This window comes from Xiphias gladius, chromosome 22 (genome assembly GCF_016859285.1).
Source record: "Xiphias gladius isolate SHS-SW01 ecotype Sanya breed wild chromosome 22, ASM1685928v1, whole genome shotgun sequence".
Classification (NCBI taxonomy): Eukaryota; Metazoa; Chordata; class Actinopteri; order Istiophoriformes; family Xiphiidae; genus Xiphias; species Xiphias gladius.
Window position 1 is genome coordinate 26579212 of NC_053421.1, and position 19559 is coordinate 26598770.

At 41.9% G+C, this 19559-nt stretch overlaps 1 protein-coding gene across 4 annotated transcripts in view; it reads left to right on the top strand.

Moving 5' to 3' along the window:
• LOC120784637 (SREBF chaperone) overlaps positions 1–19128 on the top strand; it is a 38341-nt gene extending 19213 nt beyond the window's left edge. For 2 of the 4 annotated variants that reach the window (XM_040118598.1, XM_040118595.1), the window contains exons 9-23: positions 1197–1309; positions 1551–1645; positions 2052–2150; positions 3391–3603; positions 4003–4388; positions 5511–5660; positions 10801–11002; positions 11336–11451; positions 12154–12700; positions 13831–13916; positions 14511–14593; positions 15127–15293; positions 15667–15747; positions 16109–16315; positions 17630–19128. In XM_040118598.1, coding sequence (XP_039974532.1) covers positions 1197–1309; positions 1551–1645; positions 2052–2150; positions 3391–3603; positions 4003–4388; positions 5511–5660; positions 10801–11002; positions 11336–11451; positions 12154–12700; positions 13831–13916; positions 14511–14593; positions 15127–15293; positions 15667–15747; positions 16109–16315; positions 17630–17875 — 2791 coding nt within the window. In that variant the 3' untranslated portion in view covers positions 17876–19128. The remainder of the gene's footprint in view (positions 1–1196; positions 1310–1550; positions 1646–2051; positions 2151–3390; positions 3604–4002; positions 4389–5510; positions 5661–10800; positions 11003–11335; positions 11452–12153; positions 12701–13830; positions 13917–14510; positions 14594–15126; positions 15294–15666; positions 15748–16108; positions 16316–17629) is intronic. The other 2 variants (XM_040118597.1, XR_005706470.1) reach the window with 2 other exon arrangements.
• Positions 19129–19559: the final 431 nt, after the last annotated feature.

A 19559-nucleotide genomic window follows, 5' to 3' on the forward strand; every position in this document is an offset into this window, starting at 1 on the left:
TCAAGGTCCACATAACCAAGCTATACATGCAGACTTCACATCCTGCCTACTCATGGTTGACTCCACGCACAGGGCTGCTTGTGTGTGTGTGTATTTTTTTTATCTACTGTGTTTCTGAGTGCGTCTGAGCTGTTGACTCCTCTGTGACCCAGTTATACACTTAACTTCTGTAGCACAAGCTTATCTCTACTCTCAAACTAATCTCTCTGTACACTTCGTCAGAGAGGGACATTCCCAGCAGACAATTGCCAAATATTGATAGATAATTCTCAACATAGTTGGTTCTTTGTTTTTTTTCTGGCAGCTGCTCTGACAGGAAAAGAGTTTTTTAATCATTGGTGTAGTTTGGGACACAAAGTAGATATTTTTACACATTGTGCAGCCCTAACTGATCAATTTACAAGTAAACACATTCTTTTAAATCCAGCCATACCCGAAAACTGCTTGTAACAGCAGTTTTGATCATTTTATTTTTTAATTTTAGATTTTTTAATCAGTGAGAACATTTCTTTGTTGATTCCCAAAAGAAAAAAACAACTTTTAGAGAAGCAAGAAATTACTTATGTGAATGTCAGTGGCTTCTTGTTCTTTTTTTTTTTTTTTTTTTTAATTGTATCCCCTTTTGCTGGTGTTTGAAAATACTGTTTCCTCATTTTAATCCAACATAAAAGACCTTATTGGACAGCTGTCTTTGCCATTTTCACAATTTAGTATTTGAATGCAAAACCCTTCATAGTAGAAAAGCAGACACTGCGACGCAGGGCTTAGAAAGGTTAAAAATGATCTTTGATTAACTAAAGGAATTTAGAGGAATGTGAGTGTTTTAAAAGTTTACTAATATTGGTACAATTCTGAATTATGAAACGTAAATCCCTCTTTGAGTTCTTTAAAAAAGTTATTGTTTCCGTCTCCATTGAAAGTTAAAGTGTTTCTTCACGGCCAGTTCATGGAGACAGGAAAATTTGTTCTACCGAGCTCAGCTCCAACCCTTGTACTCCTTGCTTCACGTTCCTTGGAATGTTGATAATCAAGGAACTAAAGCCTACTTTACCTTACATGCTAATGTGGAAGGGTGAAATTTACCTGGAATGAGATGATCTATACTGATTATTCAAACTGACACTGAGAAGCGAGTCCGGCTTTTTTCCATTTTAGTTCTGAGGTCGTAGCTGTTTTGCTGCTTCTTCTCTCCGCAGGGAGATTTTTCCTTACCTGGTGGTGGTGATCGGCCTGGAGAACGTCTTGGTCCTCACAAAGTCCGTGGTCTCCACACCTGTTGACCTCGAGGTCAAACTCCGCATTGCTCAGGGTGAGAAAAGAGTGTGTGCTGAGTGCGTTTCCGTCAGGTACAGCGAGGCCAGCTACCGGATGCCAACTCATCAGAACATTTGTCTATTCTACTAGTCACCAAAGAGTTCTCCTGTTCTTTTCTGAGAAATCGAATCCTAGTGAACTTAGCTTGCTTGAGTGTCCTACTGCACAAATTGGCACATTAAATATCTCTTCTTTTTTTTTTTTTTTTTTTAAAATGTTGCTCTTTCTTTCTGCAGGCCTTAGTAATGAGAGCTGGTCTATCATGAAGAACATGGCCACTGAACTGTGCATCATCCTGATTGGTTATTTCACCCTGGTGCCAGCTATCCAGGTAACAGAAATGTGTTTGAATTGTTCCATCGGCAGAAACAAAGTATAGGAAATGACAGTGAGACACGTCTCAAAATCTGATAAAGAATACAGATACATACATGTAGTAAGAAAACAATGGAGAAACTGAGAATGTGAAAACAAGCATCTCTTTTCCCACTAGGCATTTTGTGTCCTACTTGTAAAACATAAGACCTATTTCTCAATCAAATTTCATCATGTACTATTAGCAGCAGGCTAATGCATTGCTCATTTGTTAAGATGCAAGACCCAGGCATTTTACAATGGGTACCGCTGTGTCAAGCTAGCTAGTCATCATGCCTCAGGTTCGTCACAGTGAGAAATGCTAACAGGTGGTTAGCCTGCGCAGCGGTCTGATGTCGCAACTGGTTTCTTTGCTTTTGTAGGAGTTCTGTTTGTTTGCTGTTGTGGGGCTGGTGTCTGACTTCTTCCTGCAGATGTTCTTCTTCACCACAGTGCTATCTATAGACATTCGCCGCATGGAGGTGAGAACTCACATGCACTCTCTCTCTCACGCACACACACACACACACACACACACACACACACACACACACCCTAAGAGTTTGTAACTCTTAGGAAGTCTAATTTCACTGACGATTACATTCAAGTCTGAGATATAAGTCACTGTTCTCCTCTAAATTAAGAAAAATCAAAGTTCTTTTTTTGGCAAAACACCAAGCATTATATATTCTTCTATTTTGTTGGTACAAAAAAACATGATCTGTCTTTTGTACTGTTAAGTAAACCTTTACTGGTGGTGTATATGGTCTGTTGGACCAACCAGAATCCCAGTTAGATGCATGGTAGGGATTGGTATGAAATGTTGTTCAAAAATGCATGGTCTGTATTTTGTAAATGTCTTCAATACAGCACTAAGTGTTGTAAAATCAACTGCTGGGTTTTTCAAAGTGTGTCTCGTAATTTTTTCTTGAGGGAAACGGTGCGACAACCAAAGCAAAAATCTGAACTCTAAACACAAACATAACTTGGAAGTGGGGGTGACACACACAACCGTCGTCTTCCTCATGCGAAGATACAGGGCGTACAGGAGTTCAGCTGGCAGTCACAGGCTCACATACATTCACCAAATAGTTTTCAGATTACTGTTCTTCCACATGTGCACTTCTCATTTAAAACCTCTGTTGGTCCTTTTTCCTGACACTCACATACTGAAAACTTTCACTGGTGTTTAGCTCAGTGCCTGGCTAAATCAGCATTAGTACCATAAACCTGTACATTTACATTCATACGCAAAAGAATTTAAAATATGTGATTAATACGGCTGTACCTAATGAGTGTTTTCATTATTGATCGATATTAGGATTTAGTTTTTTTATTTTCTCTAATTGTTTAGTCTTTATAATGTCATAAAATATAAACAATGTCCAACACAGTTTACCAGAGCACATGATTATGTTTTTTCCAACTAACACTCTGAAAATCTGTGTATATTCTATGTACAGTGACATAAAACACTGGAAAGTAGCACATGCTCACATTTGAGAAGCTGGAACCAGAGAATATTTGATAAATGGCCTAAAGAACGAATAGTTTTAAACAGTTGACGACGAAAAGGATTAATCAGTAAAATCATCTGATGTTGTTTGTGGCAGGAATCAAACTCTACCCAGTGTTTGGCCTCAGATCTTCATGTCTTTAAGTGAAAAGTGTGAAAGGCCAGTCAGTGTAAACAAATGTCTAAACCACCTCATTCCCCTTCAGCTGGCTGACTTGAACCGCCGCCTGCCGGCCGAAGCAGGGCTGCCCCCGCCCAAACCAGGCCCGCTGCGTACCCGCGAGGTCCCCCCTCCACCGAGACCCTCCCCCCACACAATCACCCTGCAGACCCCGGCCTTCAGGAACCTGAGGCTCCCCAAGAGGCTGCGCGTGGTGTACTTCCTGGCCCGCACACGCCTGGCTCAGCGCATCATCATGGTGAGAGGACGGATTGTACTGCGTTGCAGTCAGCGCAAATGGTCGCACACATGGGCGGATGACCAAATGTATGTTACATGGACCTTTTTGTGGCTGTGCTGATGTGGAAGGTGTAATTTGAGCTTTAGCATTTGATGACGTTTCCCTGCTGGCTATAGCACAATGTGAGAATACATGCTACAGACAGTAAAGGAGAGATTAGTCAGTAGTGACTGTGATATATTTTGTGAATGTGAACATAAATGTATAGAATGAGAGAAATTCCTCTAAAGGAAAAGTAGTGTAGGTGGAAACTGACCATCAGTTGAATGAAAGCAATAGTCAGAGCAACTCAAGCAGAAATCTCAGATAATCCACCTCAACTGACGGATCATCAACCTTCATTTACTTCATTTCCAGGCTGGCACGGTGATCTGGATCGGCATCCTCGTCTATACCGACCCAGCCGGGATCCGCACATACCTGGCTGCGCAGGTATCTGAGCAAAGCCCCCTGGGAGATCCCGGAGGAGGTGGCCTGCCTCCTCATCTGGGTGTGGCCCCCGTCTTCCGTGGTGGAGATCCCACCAGCACCCTCAGTATTCACCCCGCACCAGATCCGACTCCCTTACCCGAGAACCAATCACAGGGCCACCATGGCTCAGCCAGGGCAGAGCCCCTCCCCCAGGCCCCACCCTCGGTGCCTCAGATCACCTGGGGGTCGGAGGACGAGGAAGGCTGGAGGAGACTGTCCTTCAGGCACTGGCCGTCACTCTTCAGCTACTACAACATCACTTTAGCCAAGAGGTGAGTAGTGCAGGAGGCGTGTTTTGTGTTCATAGGTCACAGTGTGTTGGATTTTTTTTTTTGTTGTTTTTGTTTTTGTTTTGTTTTTCTTTAGTTTAAGATTTAAAAAGCGCTGTGTTTTTATTTGCCAAAAAACAAATGAGTTACCTGAGTGAGTCCATTCAGTTTGAGAAATAAGTGACAGATGACTGAGCAGATGTCATGAGTCCTAACTGGGTCCAGAAAAAACAGGATCGAAAACTCTGGTCAAGAGGTCTCACTTCCTCCTTTATAAGTCCCTTTAAAATCCAGTTTTATCTTAAAAACCAGAAAAAGGAGATCAACATACGGTTTCATTTAAATAACACTGCTTTTTATTTTTCCTTGAGTCGCTTTAAGGTCAGAAAAATCAGCTTATTCCACATTGTTTATATCTTGTATATTATGCGTCATGTTATTTCAGCTATTCATTGGAGCCGTGTGACGTGTACGCTGAGCGAAATATTCAATCTCAAGACTGCACGTTTTTATGACTGCAACTTTCCATCAACCGCCTTCAACGTTTGGTATCTTTGAAAATTTTGGGCTCTCTACTAGAATCTGAAACAAAGTTTTACAAGTCAGACGGGTAACTGAAGAGGGACAATGTCCCACATCTTCACTTTCCGATAGAGGGCTCGTTACAAACTCGGACTGGCACAGTATAATGGCAGATTTTGTTCTCAGCTGTAAAGATGAGGCCGTGCAGTAATAGAAAATCCCTAATGCGATCGTTTCTATCAAATGACCCGACCAACTACCCTAAGATAGCTCACTTTGTTTTGTTTTTTTTCTGTCTTGTTAAAAGAAAAAGAACGTAATCGTTAAGTTCTGACAGCTCTTTCGCACACCTAATGCAGGTACAAGCTAGTAACCTGTTTCATTTTTTTTTCTGTTAATACCGCAACAATTAACAGTGTCAACAATGACATTTTCTCAGCCCGTCTGAAACAATAACTGTAACATGCCAGTGTTTTGCCACTGGCTACTAGTACTTTATTTATGTCCGTACTTCATGGGGCTTTGGCCAGCTTGGGATTTTTCATGGAAAGCCGCTGTCAGGTTTCGTGATGCTCTCTCTGTTGTTGTCTGTCCATTTGTCAGGTACATCAGCATCCTGCCTGTCATTCCCGTCACTGTTCACCTGAGCCCCCAGGAGGCCATCGAGACACGTCACCCTCAGGACACGAGACACCCTCCACCACGCATTCCCAAAGTCTCTGCGGATCTACAGACTGACCTCACCCTTTACAAGTTAGTACTCCAGCTCCGGCACACACATACACACCAATTCCACATGAATGTAAAAACTTAACACGCTTTCTGATGCATCATTGTACTAAAGCATTTAAAAAAATAAAAAAATACGTGGCAGTAAGCACAGAAATCATCTGATCAATGAACAGGTGCATGTAAATGTCTTTTATTTGTTATCATTACAGTTTTCATGACTGTTATTTAAATTCATGTGGTTCAGTTTACTGTATATAGTTTGGTCTGTGCCTATTAGAGCAATCTCCTTTAACGCTCTCATTTTATATTGTTCTACAATTTGAATTACACTGTAACCAGCCTTTTTTTTTTTTGATCTATTTGGGAATATTGTTTGGCTTTTTTTGTCCAGCAGTGGCATTTTTTTTTTGACACGGCCATAAATTGACCAACATATATAAATTTATGTGATAAATGTATTTTGAAATCTGCACGCTGTTAAAAAAGAAAGAAAGAAAGAAAGCACTCAGAAGTCCCTTCTGCAGCAGTTCTTCAGCTGGAATTGGAGCAGTAAAGTAGAGTCAAGTCCAAGGTGTTCTGGGGCCAAGGTCATGTAGAGCTCTCACATTTATTGCTTGCACAGATTGAAGATTATCTCTGGCCTGGGAATAAGGACACATACTCTGATAAAATTACTATTTTAGGCTCTCAAGTCATGGCCATTGAAATGAACTGTCAAGTGTAACTGGATTGATTGTTGTCTTATTTGAAGCAAAAAAAAGAAACGACAAAGAAACAAGGGAGGGCACTTGTTATCTCTGCGTTTTAGCAATGTTGACTCTTGCTGACTGGACCAGCCTGACCAACTGGTTAGTTTTAAGACACCAGGGATCTGTGATGTAGCAATGGAAAGGAAAATGGTTTAACCCGTATAGTCTCTGAACTTAACCCGAACAATGAGGTATGCTAGTTGCTAAATACTTTTTTTTTTGGTGATTTGTTTCAAGATGTTTCTTGAACTTATTTGGCCCCATTATAGCATTTGAAAGTTTTTTCCTGCATGTGAGGCATTCAGTCGTGGGGCAGCAAGTTTCCCCTCTCCATGAGAAGCTGTAAGCCATGAAGTTTCCACCATATAATCTAATTTTACGTCACTTTTACTGTACTTGTCTCAGACTGTGTTGAGGGGCTGAGATGTATCAGCACAGTAAAAAATACAAAAGGCATCGCAAGGTGCCACAACACCCTCCACGGGAACCACCAGAATAGAGGAAGGTGGCCAAAGAAGCATAAGAAGTACTGTCACCTTTGTCCTGGAAATCCAGGGTTCATTTTTGTTATGGTATGGGTAAATTTTTTAGCATAAAATACACTGTTATAGTGAAGTTTTCTTTCTTACGTACACTTTCTTGTCGACTTTATAATAGTGTTTTGTCACGTCTTTAAGGTTCAGTCTCCTTTTCAACCGGCAAACTATTTAATGACATATTTATCACCATACACTATCCTTCCCTCCCCATCTCACCAACAACGTCAGGGTCCAGAGTCTAGCTTTCACTGAGCATTTCAGTGCTGTGTTGTGTAAGGCAGTGTGTTGTCACCCTTTCTGCCAAGTGGAAGGTTGAGTTTTTTGTTTCATCTTTGGACAGTAGATACAAAGGTTAACAGCTGAAGTTGGGTCAGGGTCAGGACCTTCACAGTGGGGAAGTTGCAGCTGAGTTTATGGCTTGTTTAGATGACCCTGAGACAGAGAGAAGGCCAGTGTGATAAAGGCAAACATGCTGTTACAACCTGGTTTACAGCAGGTTGCAACACTGTGAGAAATGCAAGTTTATATGTGCATGAAAGAGTTTTTTTGTTTTTTCTTTCACTAGAAAAGATTTTTGCATTCATCAGTTCATGCGGTTGTTCATAAGTTGTTTTACACTCACATGAGAATGAATTTGGATTTCCTCTTAAAAGACCTCAAGCAAGGAGCTTAAAATCTACGAGTGGAAACAGTGTAGTTATCTGCTTCCTGCAGAATGAGTAGTCAGGTTTGGCGACTGTTAAACCCACTAAACTGAGCTAACGAAAACCACTATATCCTCCCTGATGACACCTCATGCATGAAGTGTTAGAAAGTTTTGGGAGGATTGCGCCTAGGGCTCCTGGCTGAAGATTACTCCCAAATATGTGTTATTTCTTAGTAATCTCAATTTTATTCAAATACAAAACAAACCAGTCATAAGGTATAACCTAAAAATTAGTTTTGTAGAACTTCATAATTTAAATTAAAAAGTAAGGAAATAATCTGATCATTGACCAGCTGCATGTGAATGTCTTTTATTTGTTATAATTATAGTTTTTATGTCTGCTTTTTAAAAGCATTCAGCTCCTTTAACTCTCATTTTCGTATTGTTCTACGGCTTGAATCACACTGTAACCAGGTTTTGTTTTTTTTTTGTTTGTTTTTTTAAAATACACCGATCAAGCCACACATTTAGGCTAGAAACATACATATTTGAAGCTATAGGAGGCATCGATCAGTAGCCTTTTCTTCTCATCTATGTAGGTTTGGTGACAATGTGTAGTTTCTGTAATTACAATTTGATTTCCCATCAAAGTTTGTAGCAAGCAGACAGTTTGAGTTTATGTCTGTTTAAACTGGGAACAGCAAGAACCTACCACTGTAAATATTACAACAAATGTGTACACAAGCATGGTGTGCTTCCTTTTGTGTTTTTCATTAACGTTTTGTAACGGCAAAGAGATCAACCTTTCACATTGTTCCCAATCAGTTTTCAACTGCTAGAATCACAATGTACTACTATAGTCCGTTGTTCAAGCACTGAGAACAGAATATTTCCATGCACTGTCGTTCAGTCGGATTCGGACTCTGTGAAAGTGCTGCAACTCCATGTGCATGTAGACATGGAAGAGCTCAGCCGCTGCCAAGATCAGATTTGATTCCCTCTGGAGTCAACTATAAACTGGTCTGAACACACTTGAACGTGCACTTTGCATCGCGTGTTTTCAGAATGTTGACTTGTCAAGTTCCGTTTTTGTTTAGACTGGCACAAATCAAACTCATCCCTCCTAACATCTGCACCTCCGGCCTCTTGTATGAGATCAAGGAGTGAGAGTTGAAAACACAAATCCAACCCACACCAGAAAATGAACCCAGAACATTGAAATTGAAAAGAATAAAATGACTGTAGACATCTCCTAGCTGACTTTACTTTAAGCAGCTATAAGCAATATTTTTATAATAATGAATCAAGTAACAATGTGAAAACAAAACGACAACATGAAAGGGGGCACTCGTAGTGATGAAAGTACAGTGAATTATCACCCGAAACCTGCAACTTCTCTTGGCTGTAATGAGCTTTGTAGCAACTTATTTCGCTGTTCTGCCCAAAACTTCTCACACACTGCTCCGGCAATGCAGCAGACCGCTGTATGGAGTGAAAAAGCTCTAAAAATCCACCGTACACTACTTTCTCAGGACCTAACGGCAGACAGACACAATTAGTGCAGCAGATGAACATAGTGCAGCATTTAGCAGCTAAAGAGCCAGATATTTCCATCAGGAGTTGGTGGAGACCAAAATGGAGCTGAAAGAGAGGAATACTCGACTTACATTCATCATGTGGACATAAACACGACTCCAAATTAATGATCTGTAACTGCTGGAATTGTAGATAAGTGTTTGATCACAAGTTCGCCAAATCAACCTAAAAGGTGATGAAGCAACAATGTTGTCTTCACAACTTGTTTCTGCTGCTCCCATTTGGCCAAAAAAAGTGTTGTTACTGCAGGTTTAGTGCTTTGAAAGCTAAAAACAGACTGACTCATGATCACTTGTTTCCACATTATTTACCAGAAGTTAAATTATGTCTAGTAGTGCAGATAAATTTGTTTTGCTCTGGAAAATTTGACAAAGGATCTAAAGTTGACAGTTTACAAAAAGCCTAATGAATGAGCTTTTTATTAGTCTATTAACTTACAAGTACAAATCCTAATTAATGTATAATTTGGCATTGTGAGTCCAAATAAACCAAATACAAAAAAATACTAAAGTAAAGTAATACTAACTGTAAGAGTGATTGCCTACTAAATGGCACGTAAGGATATGGTTCAAGTCTGGACAGGGACCTTGTCATCTCCCATCTCTCTCTCCCCTACTTTGTTCTATTTTTAACTGTCAATCTAATAAAGACAAAAAGCCCTGAAATATAGTTAAAAAATAAACAACTCTATCTTAAGGTGTTACTGAGTGACACTGTGATATACAGTATGTTTGTAGGCTCCTAAATTCAAGTACTTCTAGGCTCGTTTCAGAACAGCAGATAGGTTTTTATGGACTGGTATTTCAGGCAGAGTAGGTCACACTCCTCCTGGCAGGCTTCATCATCACAGCTATGCCACATTCCTCCGCAAATCTTAGAGCAGGCAGACTTGCTACGTCACGTGGTTGCCAGCGCATGGTAGGATTGGGTTTGTAAGGCTGTAGGTTCTGCGATTTATAGACTTTGGAGGTTCTAAAACGGAACAGATCATTTGTCAGGACTCATAAAAACGGCATTTGTCTATCACAAACAAGGCTCACACAGTAGATATAGAAAAAAATAAATTAGCTTTACAGTAAATAGACTCATAGCGTTGGGAACGTTTGGCAGTACAAGAAATGCCATAAGTTCGGATATGCACAAGTGTTCAGGTACTAATTCTTAATTCTTAGCTTGTTTGTCACGTTAAATAAAGTTGAATTGAATTGAATGGCAATCTGAATTAGTGTGTTTCTGAGTTGTACAGTGGCGGGCTGATGGGAGGAGTTGGAATGAGTCATGAAGAGGGTGTGGAACGGTCCGGTGTGATGAATGTTGTAGAGATCTGATAGTGAGGACTGAGTGCCACCTGCTATTTTGCACATTAGTATTATGTAAGTCATTGTGTTACAGTCATGGGGTGAATTCATTGAACAGTCGTGGTGAGGAACTGAAAAAATGTGTGGCACAAGTTTGATGAACCAAAATAAAACTGTGACCAGTAGAAGGCTGTGGTTGTACTGGGCAGTGACAGTGTAAATGTGTATAATGGTATAAATGTGTGACTTTTGTGATTCTGCAGGAAACAAGGTTGATTAGTTTAATATCAGAAAAAGTCCTTATTTGACTCCTTTGTCCCTCTTCCCATCCAGGGTGGCAGCCCTGGGTCTGGCGGCGGGCGTCCTGCTGGTTCTGCTGCTCTTCTGTCTCTACCGGGTTCTCTGCCCACGCAACTACGGACAAAACGGTGTAGCCCACGGGCGCCGGCGCCGAGGGGACCTGCCCTGCGACGATTACGGCTACTCGCCACCTGTCAGCGAGATCTCACCGCTGCTGTTGAGGGGCCACAGTATGGTGAGAATGGCCTCCAACAGAGACAACACGCACACACCGTACACCTAGACTAGACTGGTCAAAACGGTTTGTAGACAGCCGTTTATCACCAAGCAGGCTCAAGTGGAGCCATAGGCTAATTTAAAGCCACGATGAATAGAATTTGAAAATTTCTAACTTTGAAATTTGGACAAAACAGCACAAGTATCACCTTATGTGTTAATCCTTAATACTTACGTGTCTGTACTGATACGCACGTGAACCTGAAAAACACGGACACCCGTTCTCACACGAGCCAGTGTTAAAGAGTTCAGTTGCCTGACCCGGTTCATGCACCGTCTTTCTTTCCTGCAGGATATCGAGTGTTTGGCCAGTGACGGGATGCTGCTGGCTAGCTGCTGCCTGGCCGGACAGATTCGTGTTTGGGACGCCCAGACTGGGGACTGTCTGACCGTCATCCCAAACCATGGGTGAGACAGTCACAATAAACTTTCAAAGAAAATTGCTTTAACAGTCACTTTGTCCTCTGAATTTGTCCCTAATTTAGAAAAACTCTTGAAATCTCTATTGTCTTACTGATGACACAAGCAAAAAGTAATTTTAGTTGCTATCTTCTCTACACCCTTTGATTTTATTTATTTTTTTATATGATTTTTCATGAATTGAATATGTAAAAATAATTCTCTCAATGAGAGCCCAACCAATACTGGACTTTTGAGGCCAATGTCTTTTTTTTCTATTGGTTTAAAAATTCAGATAATGATATAATGGCCAATATTTGCTCTTTTACATAAACCCATAACACTAAACAAATATTTTTGATGAGGATCCTTTAAATTATCTATTAATTATTTCTGAAGAATTGTGAAAGAGATTTGTACAGAGTGGGACATTTTATATTTTACAAAAAAACCTGTCACTGCTCTCTTGTGGCCAAACCATGATGATGGTGACACTGTTTTTAAATGACCACAAACAGACGTCAGTAGATATTTCTGTACTGAAATTTTACTGTTACCTATTGTCAAACATATATGCTGATGAATAATATCAGGCAGACCCATTATTAATAAAGATAAATAGTAGAAACTAATATCGTTCTCAGTAACTCTCAGTAATGTTTAATGGTGCCTTGTGGCGAACACTAACTGAGTACTCTGCGTCGGTTTCAGGCTGAGACGGAGCAGTAGCAGTGGCTGCTGGGAGCAGCGGGACGGCTGGGACAGCATGAGTGGCGCCGCGGAGCCGGAGGGTTTAGGCTCTGAAGGTTGCGACCGCTGCATCGGCGGTGAGGGCCTTTCAGAGGACGAGGGCTACCCGCTGAGACGCCGCACTGCCCCTGCCCGGCCGACTCTATTCACTGACCAGCCCGATCTCACCCCACTCATCGACACCAACTTCACCTGCCAGCCGCCCTCTCACCTCTCGACCCCACCCAGGGACGGGTTTGACTTCGGAGGTCTGGTGGAGCGCGCCTACATGGAGCACGAGCCCCCCTCGCCCTCTGCCTACCCCTCTCCTTCCTCAGCTTCCTCCTCACCACTCTCAGGGGCTCACCTCCAGAGAAGACCCAGCTTAGGGGACGCAACCGCCCCCTTAACACAGGAGAGGGCCTCCGCAGCAGGGACGCAGGCGATGGCGGACTGGGAAAGCTCTGTCTGGGCCATGGAGCTGAGAGGAAATCTCATAGCTGCTGGGAGGAGCAGTGGTAAACTGGAGGTGTGTAAAATAATACCTGTAATTATAACTTGGAGAAGATGCGGTCTAGATTTACATGGCTGAGCTGTTGGTTTTTACACAAAGCAAAAAATGGAAAAATTTTTGCTTTTTTTTTTTTTTTTTTTTTTTTCAGGTCATGATGATGACTTTTTTTTGTGATTCACTGTATATTTGGGTACAGATGTGATATTTTGAAAGTTACTTGTATTTTCAGTCTCCATAGATATTTCAAGACGCTGTTTACCAGTCATTAAAGTGGCAATCTGGAAGATTTCAGTCCTGGTTGATTCGGCGACTCCTGTAGTTACTGGTGGGAACAGCAAATGCAGTTCAATACTACAGGTCACAGAATTCTGGGGGCATCAAAACAAACTACTGTCGTTTTAATAAAGAAGCCAGGCAATGATTGGCCTTCTCCCATCATTCTGTGAGCAACCGGGATCTGATTCTATGCTGTGACAGGAGTTTGTTACCTCACTGAGAAGTTGGGGGTGTGCAACCTGTCGGTGCAGCTCTTCGTCTAACAGCTCACTGCTGCTGCACCTTCCTGTTGCATCACTCCCTGAAATATTTCAAACTGATCCGCTGTCCAGATAACGCCAAGTTTTGTAGGTTCATTTTCGATGAACGATAGCAGTCATCGCTGTGCTCCGCTTCCTGGCACTACTTCATAATAAAAGTCGACTCGCGTTTCGCCAGCTAAATGCTTTTAATGTGAAGCTGTGGCTGTAGGAAATGTTTGGTTTGCATCGGCAGTAACTTAATACAGCATGTTTTCCGAGAATGTCGCCACAGACACCCAGTTCATAAAACTGCAAATATATAAATACATGCAATATCTTCATCAGCGGGCCTCAATCACTGTGGTGGTGTCTCATTTAGCGATAGATGGTGACTTAACAGACATTTGTTTAAAATGAAAATCTTGGAGATTGAAATGAAATCTGTCATTATTGGCCAATAAAGCAGAGGGAGGGGCAGCAGCTTAGCGTTTACAGGACCTGTCATGTGTCTGAAATAAGGGTTGTGACTAAACCCTTTCCTCTTCAGTCATTCAAAATAAATGGAACTAAAATGAATACAGTGCTACATAGACCACACGACCACTTTAAACTCAAATTTGGTTACAGCTGTGGGATGCCGTGGAGGGGTCGTTACGCTGCGGTAATGAAGACGGTGTCTCGGGGATCACAGCGCTGGCCTTCCTCAACAACAGGTTAAACACACAAACATACACACAGAAAAACACTTGGCCTGAACCTCACTTTCTCTGGGATGGGACCGGTTTTGATTTTTGGTGCAACCTCTATTCTCTATTTGTTTCAGGTGTTTATCTTTAGTGCAGTTTCGAGCTTTACTTTGCCTTTCATGTAGGTAATTTAGATTTACATTGTAAACACCAGGTTCAACACCCGTTTGTGTTATCCAAGAAAAAAACGATTCCGTTTCTGTTATTTCCCATCCTCTGAAGAAAGGGTCGTACTCGCTGTGGTTGCAGGCTTAACTGCTGCATATTAAAAGCCATTTGTTGATATTTCACCACAGTTTTTTGTCACACATCACATGCAGACTACATTTAAAAACAATATGGTGTATCAGCCAGCTAGTTGCCTCTAAGTGAATATAAAGCTAACTTTAGATTTACACCTGAAGTGTAACCTAATAGGAATCACTACACTGATCAACAGTCTGAGGATTCCAGCTCATTGTCACTGTACAGTGAAAAGTGTTGTGGTGTTTCCCATGTGTAATGCTAAAGTAAGTTAAGCGTGACTGTACTTGATCCTGTGTTTCTCCTCTTCCTCCTCAGAATCGTAGCGGCTCGACTCAACGGGTCTCTAGATTTCTTCACTGTTGAGATGAACAAACCTCTGGGTCTGCTGCAGTACAGAGGTGAGACTCAACTACGTAATTCTGATGTCGTCCGTTACATCTGTGTAGTGATGTTTTACTGCCAAGTAGTGTTTTTATTTTGACCAGTAAAATATATCATGTATTTATGCATTTCAGTAAATTCTTTCAACACAGACAAAAAGCATGCCACCCTTTTTCGTTTGGTTCTATCCCCTTTGTTGCCTTATAATCTCGATAGTTTTATTTTGTTGTTTATTTGTAATCGTAATGTAGCGATTACAAGATCTCACACATCTAAAAATAGATCAAACTACAGCCCTACTTTAGCCCTATATTTTATGGGTTATGTATTGCTGAAAATCCTACTTTTACCCCTTCCAAGTGTAAACACTTTTTGTTGACAGAAACGATGCTTTTTCCTCCTTACCACAAATTCAGCACAAGTATCACTTGCTAGGACATCTATCTATCTATCTATCCACCTATCTATCTCAAATTACAATACATCAACCCAGATTAAAGAGGAAAGGGAAATGGGCACCAACTTTCCTGATCATGTCCTCCTCCTGCAGGTGCTCCTGGGCGAGGCAGCATGCCTCCGTCTCCCTGTTACAGCAGCGAGGATGTGATCAGCCTGCAGCTCACGCGCTCGATACAGTGCGCTCACCAGAAGCCGATCACGGTGCTGCGAGCGGCCGCCGGGCGGGTTGTCACCGGCAGCCAGGACCACACAGTCCGGGTAACGGACTTGTTAACTGCTTACTAAGAGTTCCTAAGAAAAATAAGCATCAGATGCCTTGTTCCTCAATCACAAAAACTTGAAGTACAGCAAATACTGAAGATGTCAGGAGACACCAGAGCTTCAACACTGACAGTTTTTTTTTTCTCACTGAACAACAAAGAAAAATTGCAGTGGTGCAGATTTACCTCCAAATCTGATGTAAAATACAGTGTATATCTAGTTACTTTAGTTTTGCCAAACACAGTAGATATGACAAACTGAGTCAGGACAAAGCATCATACAGGATTTACAGATATGAGTGGAGTAAACATTACTGGACAAACATTCTCATTCACGTTACAAATCCTCCCTCTCTGTGAACAAATTTCAGGTTTATCGTCTGGAGGACTCGTGCTGCCTCTTCACCCTGCAGGGTCACTCAGGAGGGATCACAGCCATCTACATAGACCAGGTCAGTATTATACCCGCCACCAGTATTTGGCTGATAATAGAATTACATATGGTCCAGTTAGCAGTGTCCACCTCTAGAATTATGTTATAGTGTATATTTTATACACTATAATATTTTAGTGTATGTTTTATTATGTTTTTTTTAATTAATGACATTTATATGTGGAAATCCTGCGTTGTTGTTAATATCGTTATAGTGGATTTTGCACAGACCCCTCCTCCAGACTCACATGTTGACATGAAAATGGTCAAATACAATGAAACATAACAACACACACACAAAAAAAAAGTCTGGTGTCCATATCAGTCAAACGTTTAGTGTCCTGTGGTTTTGTCTGACCGTGTCTCTCTCTCTCTCTCAGACGATGGTTCTGGCGAGCGGTGGGCAGGACGGCGCCATCTGCCTGTGGGACGTCCTGACGGGGAGCCGGGTCAGCCACGTTTACGGTCACCGCGGCGACGTCACCTCGCTGGTCTGCACCACCTCTTGTGTCATCAGCTCAGGACTGGATGACCTCATCTGTATCTGGGACCGCAGCACTGGGATCAAGCTCTACTCCATACAGCAGGTACTGAGCATTTGTGAGTGAGAGAAGATCAAGTAAAATGGCTCATTTTACATCCCTGGTTTGATCCTCTAAAATCCCAACCTCTTTTGTAGCCCTTTAACACAAACTATTGTCTTTATGCTCCCTGTCACTGGTTGTATAACTAATACGTAGCTGTAGTGAAGACTTCACATAATTAACCTGCACAGTAAGAAACAAATCACAAATTAGCGAGAAGTACAAAAAGTTAACGCAATTTTTTTTAGCAGAATTTAGTTATTTCTTATTTCCTACCCTGGCAATTATCTTGCAACCTCTTATATTCATCCAATGGACCAATATTTTAAAGGCCAGCAATATTCTAAAGTTTTATTATCGTCAACAAATCCCATGAGAAGACCGAAACCAACAATGCGTTTGTCCCTCTGTGGTTCTCAGCCCCAAACCCACTGGCTCTCACTGAAGACGTGAAATCTTCAAAAGTGGCTCACAAACGTATAGTGTCGTTTTGGAAAAAGCCCCAGTAATTTTCTAACAGTGAATAGTGGACTTGTTGGGGACTATTTTCAGCTGCGGATTAATACACATTTGGTGCTCTAGTGAGTGTCAGCAGCAGGACATTGCATGTGGCGTTGACTCTAAATAAACCACTGTGTGTTTGGTTGGTTGGTTGGTAGGTTGGTAATGAAGGAACATGTCACCCAGTGTAATATTGTGGTACTCTTATATGTTTTTAATAGTTCTTGGATGACAGTCGAGCTCAATGCCACGGAGGAATTAAAAAACACCAGGGTTTGGCTACACAGAAAACACTTGTTAGTAGGAAGACATTCATTGTTTGTCGCCAGATTTCTCCTTTAAGGAATTAACCCATCTATGTGTTTCCCAGGATTTCTGATGGGAATTCCTGGTGAAAAGTCGGGGAATTTTTCATCCCCTCCGTAGTCAAGTCGGATAATTCAGAAATTTTACAGCTTTACAGGGACGTACCATGGATATAATTTATACACTGATGAACACAAAGGGAATTTTGTCAATATTTGATTAATCATTTTAGTCATCCAGTGAGCAAAAATGCCAAACATACGCTGGTTCCAGGTTTGGTTGAGTATCGTTCGGTTTGTACGCCGGATGGAAAACACAAGCAATTTGAACTCGTCATCTTGGGCTTTGGGACCTTGTGCTGTTCATTTTTTGACACTTTATAGGTCAAGTCTTGTAGTATAGATAAGTATAAATATATTTGCCGCCGTATACTTCAAGACTATGTACCACACACTTTTTTTGTTTCTCTCGCTGGGGAGTCAACCTGACCTCTTCGTCTCCCCTCAACAGGAGGTGGGATGCGGGGCCAGTCTGGGAGTGATCTCCGAGTCTCTCCTGGTGACGGGGGGCCAGGGCTGCGTCTCCTTCTGGGACCTGAACTTTGGGGACCTGCTGCAGACGGTCTACCTGGGCCAGACCAGCGACGGCCAGGGCGTCCGGCAGCTGCTGGTGCTCGACAACGCCGCCATCGTCTGCGACTTCGGCAGTGAGCTCAGCCTGGTTTACGTGCCCTCGGTGCTGGAGAAACTAGACTGAGGAGGGATGGACGGCAACGGTCGATGGTGGGAAAACTCATTGGGAAAAAAACATGCAGTCGGAATGTCAGTTTTCTTCTTCATCTTTCTGACTCTCCCACAGTTTTTTTTTTTGCTTTCTTTTGTTTCTGACGCGATGAGACACGATCATTAGACTGGTTCCTATGTGGATACAAGGTTCTTTTTTTTTTTTTTTAATAGGAGTGAGATGTTTTAAGTGCAAGCCTGGACGTAAAGAGGAAGAAAAAGCTGAACACTGTGCAACCTGCTGCATTTTATCGGAGGAGGGTGACACGCCCTCGACACCGATGTGATGACATTTACGAAAATCGTTAGGGTTGTTCAAGAAAAGCGGGATGTTTCTCACTTAAAGAGGATCCGCCGGTCACCAGTTTGTGCTTTTTTTTGCGTGCGTGTTTGTTTTGTGGCTCTGCCCTCTATGCTGCTGATACGGGTGGGGCCTCGGAGTGACTCCACCCGCCCAGAGAGGAAGATAAAGCTGTCTCCTTATTTTTTAATATTCCTGCTGCCTCATTCACTTGAGTGCAGCCCCAGCGAGCTTGACGGGTCTACAGCCTGTTGGGATGAGCTGAGCAGTTTGTTTGTGTGTGTGTGTGTGTGTGTGTGTGTGTGTGTGTGTGTGTGTGTCTTTCTGTCTGTGTGTGTCTGTCGGAGTTGGAATGAATGAATTTAGGCCCTTTTTATGGCAAAACACTGCTGAGAACGAAAATTGAGTGGTTATGAGTGAAGTGTGTGTGTGTGTGTGTGTGAGGGAGAAGTGATGATTACTGTATAAAGTAAACCTCCAGAGGGGGCTGTTTTTATATGTATAAATCTATTATTTATTAGCGATACATTTTTGAATAACATTTTGTTTATGAATGGCTAATCCTGGCTCTTAAACAAGAATATAATTATGTGGAGATAAATGTCAGAAGGTGATTATTTGTTTGGCAGGGTCGGGGCACTGGTTATAAAATGGTTATTCGTGATATTGAACTGGAGACACTGAAGCGTTCGTTGTCATGGAGTTGGGGGTTGTACGGGAAGCGGTTCCTCTTTTTGCCTCTGCCTCCGACTCTGCGGTACTGATGCTGTGCGAGGGGCCCCCGTGGCCCCTGTGTGCTACACCTTCATCGGGCTACCTCCATTTTCCAAACTGCTTGAAATACCGATGACAATAGTGACGTCGTCCTGCACAGGCTGTCATTGGCCGACGTCTTGTTTACATTGGCTGACGTATTTTTTATAAATTGTGCCCTTTAGAGATTTTTTTTTTTTTTTTTTAATATAATCACGGTTAACTATAACTGCTTCAACTTTAACAGGTTCCATTTTGGCTGCAAACAATGACAAAACTTGCTGTACCACGTCCAACGTCGGACCTCACAGTACATTTTCTAGTCATTGCCATGTTTTTGATGCAAACTTGAGTGGAGTTTTCTTACAACCTGTCTGCCTCTTTCTGCAGCCAGTTAGTGAAAATGTGAAAAAAAGGCAACAAATAGACATAAAAAGACCATTTATACATCCACCTGAAGACTTGGTGTCTCTTTTTAAAAACTTTGCTCTGTCTTGTGCCGGTATAAAATATTATTGCATAATATATACACAGATGCTCTCGTTCAGTTTGCAGTGTTGCGGTTAACTTTTTTTTTTGTTTGTTTTGTTTGTTTACTCATTCT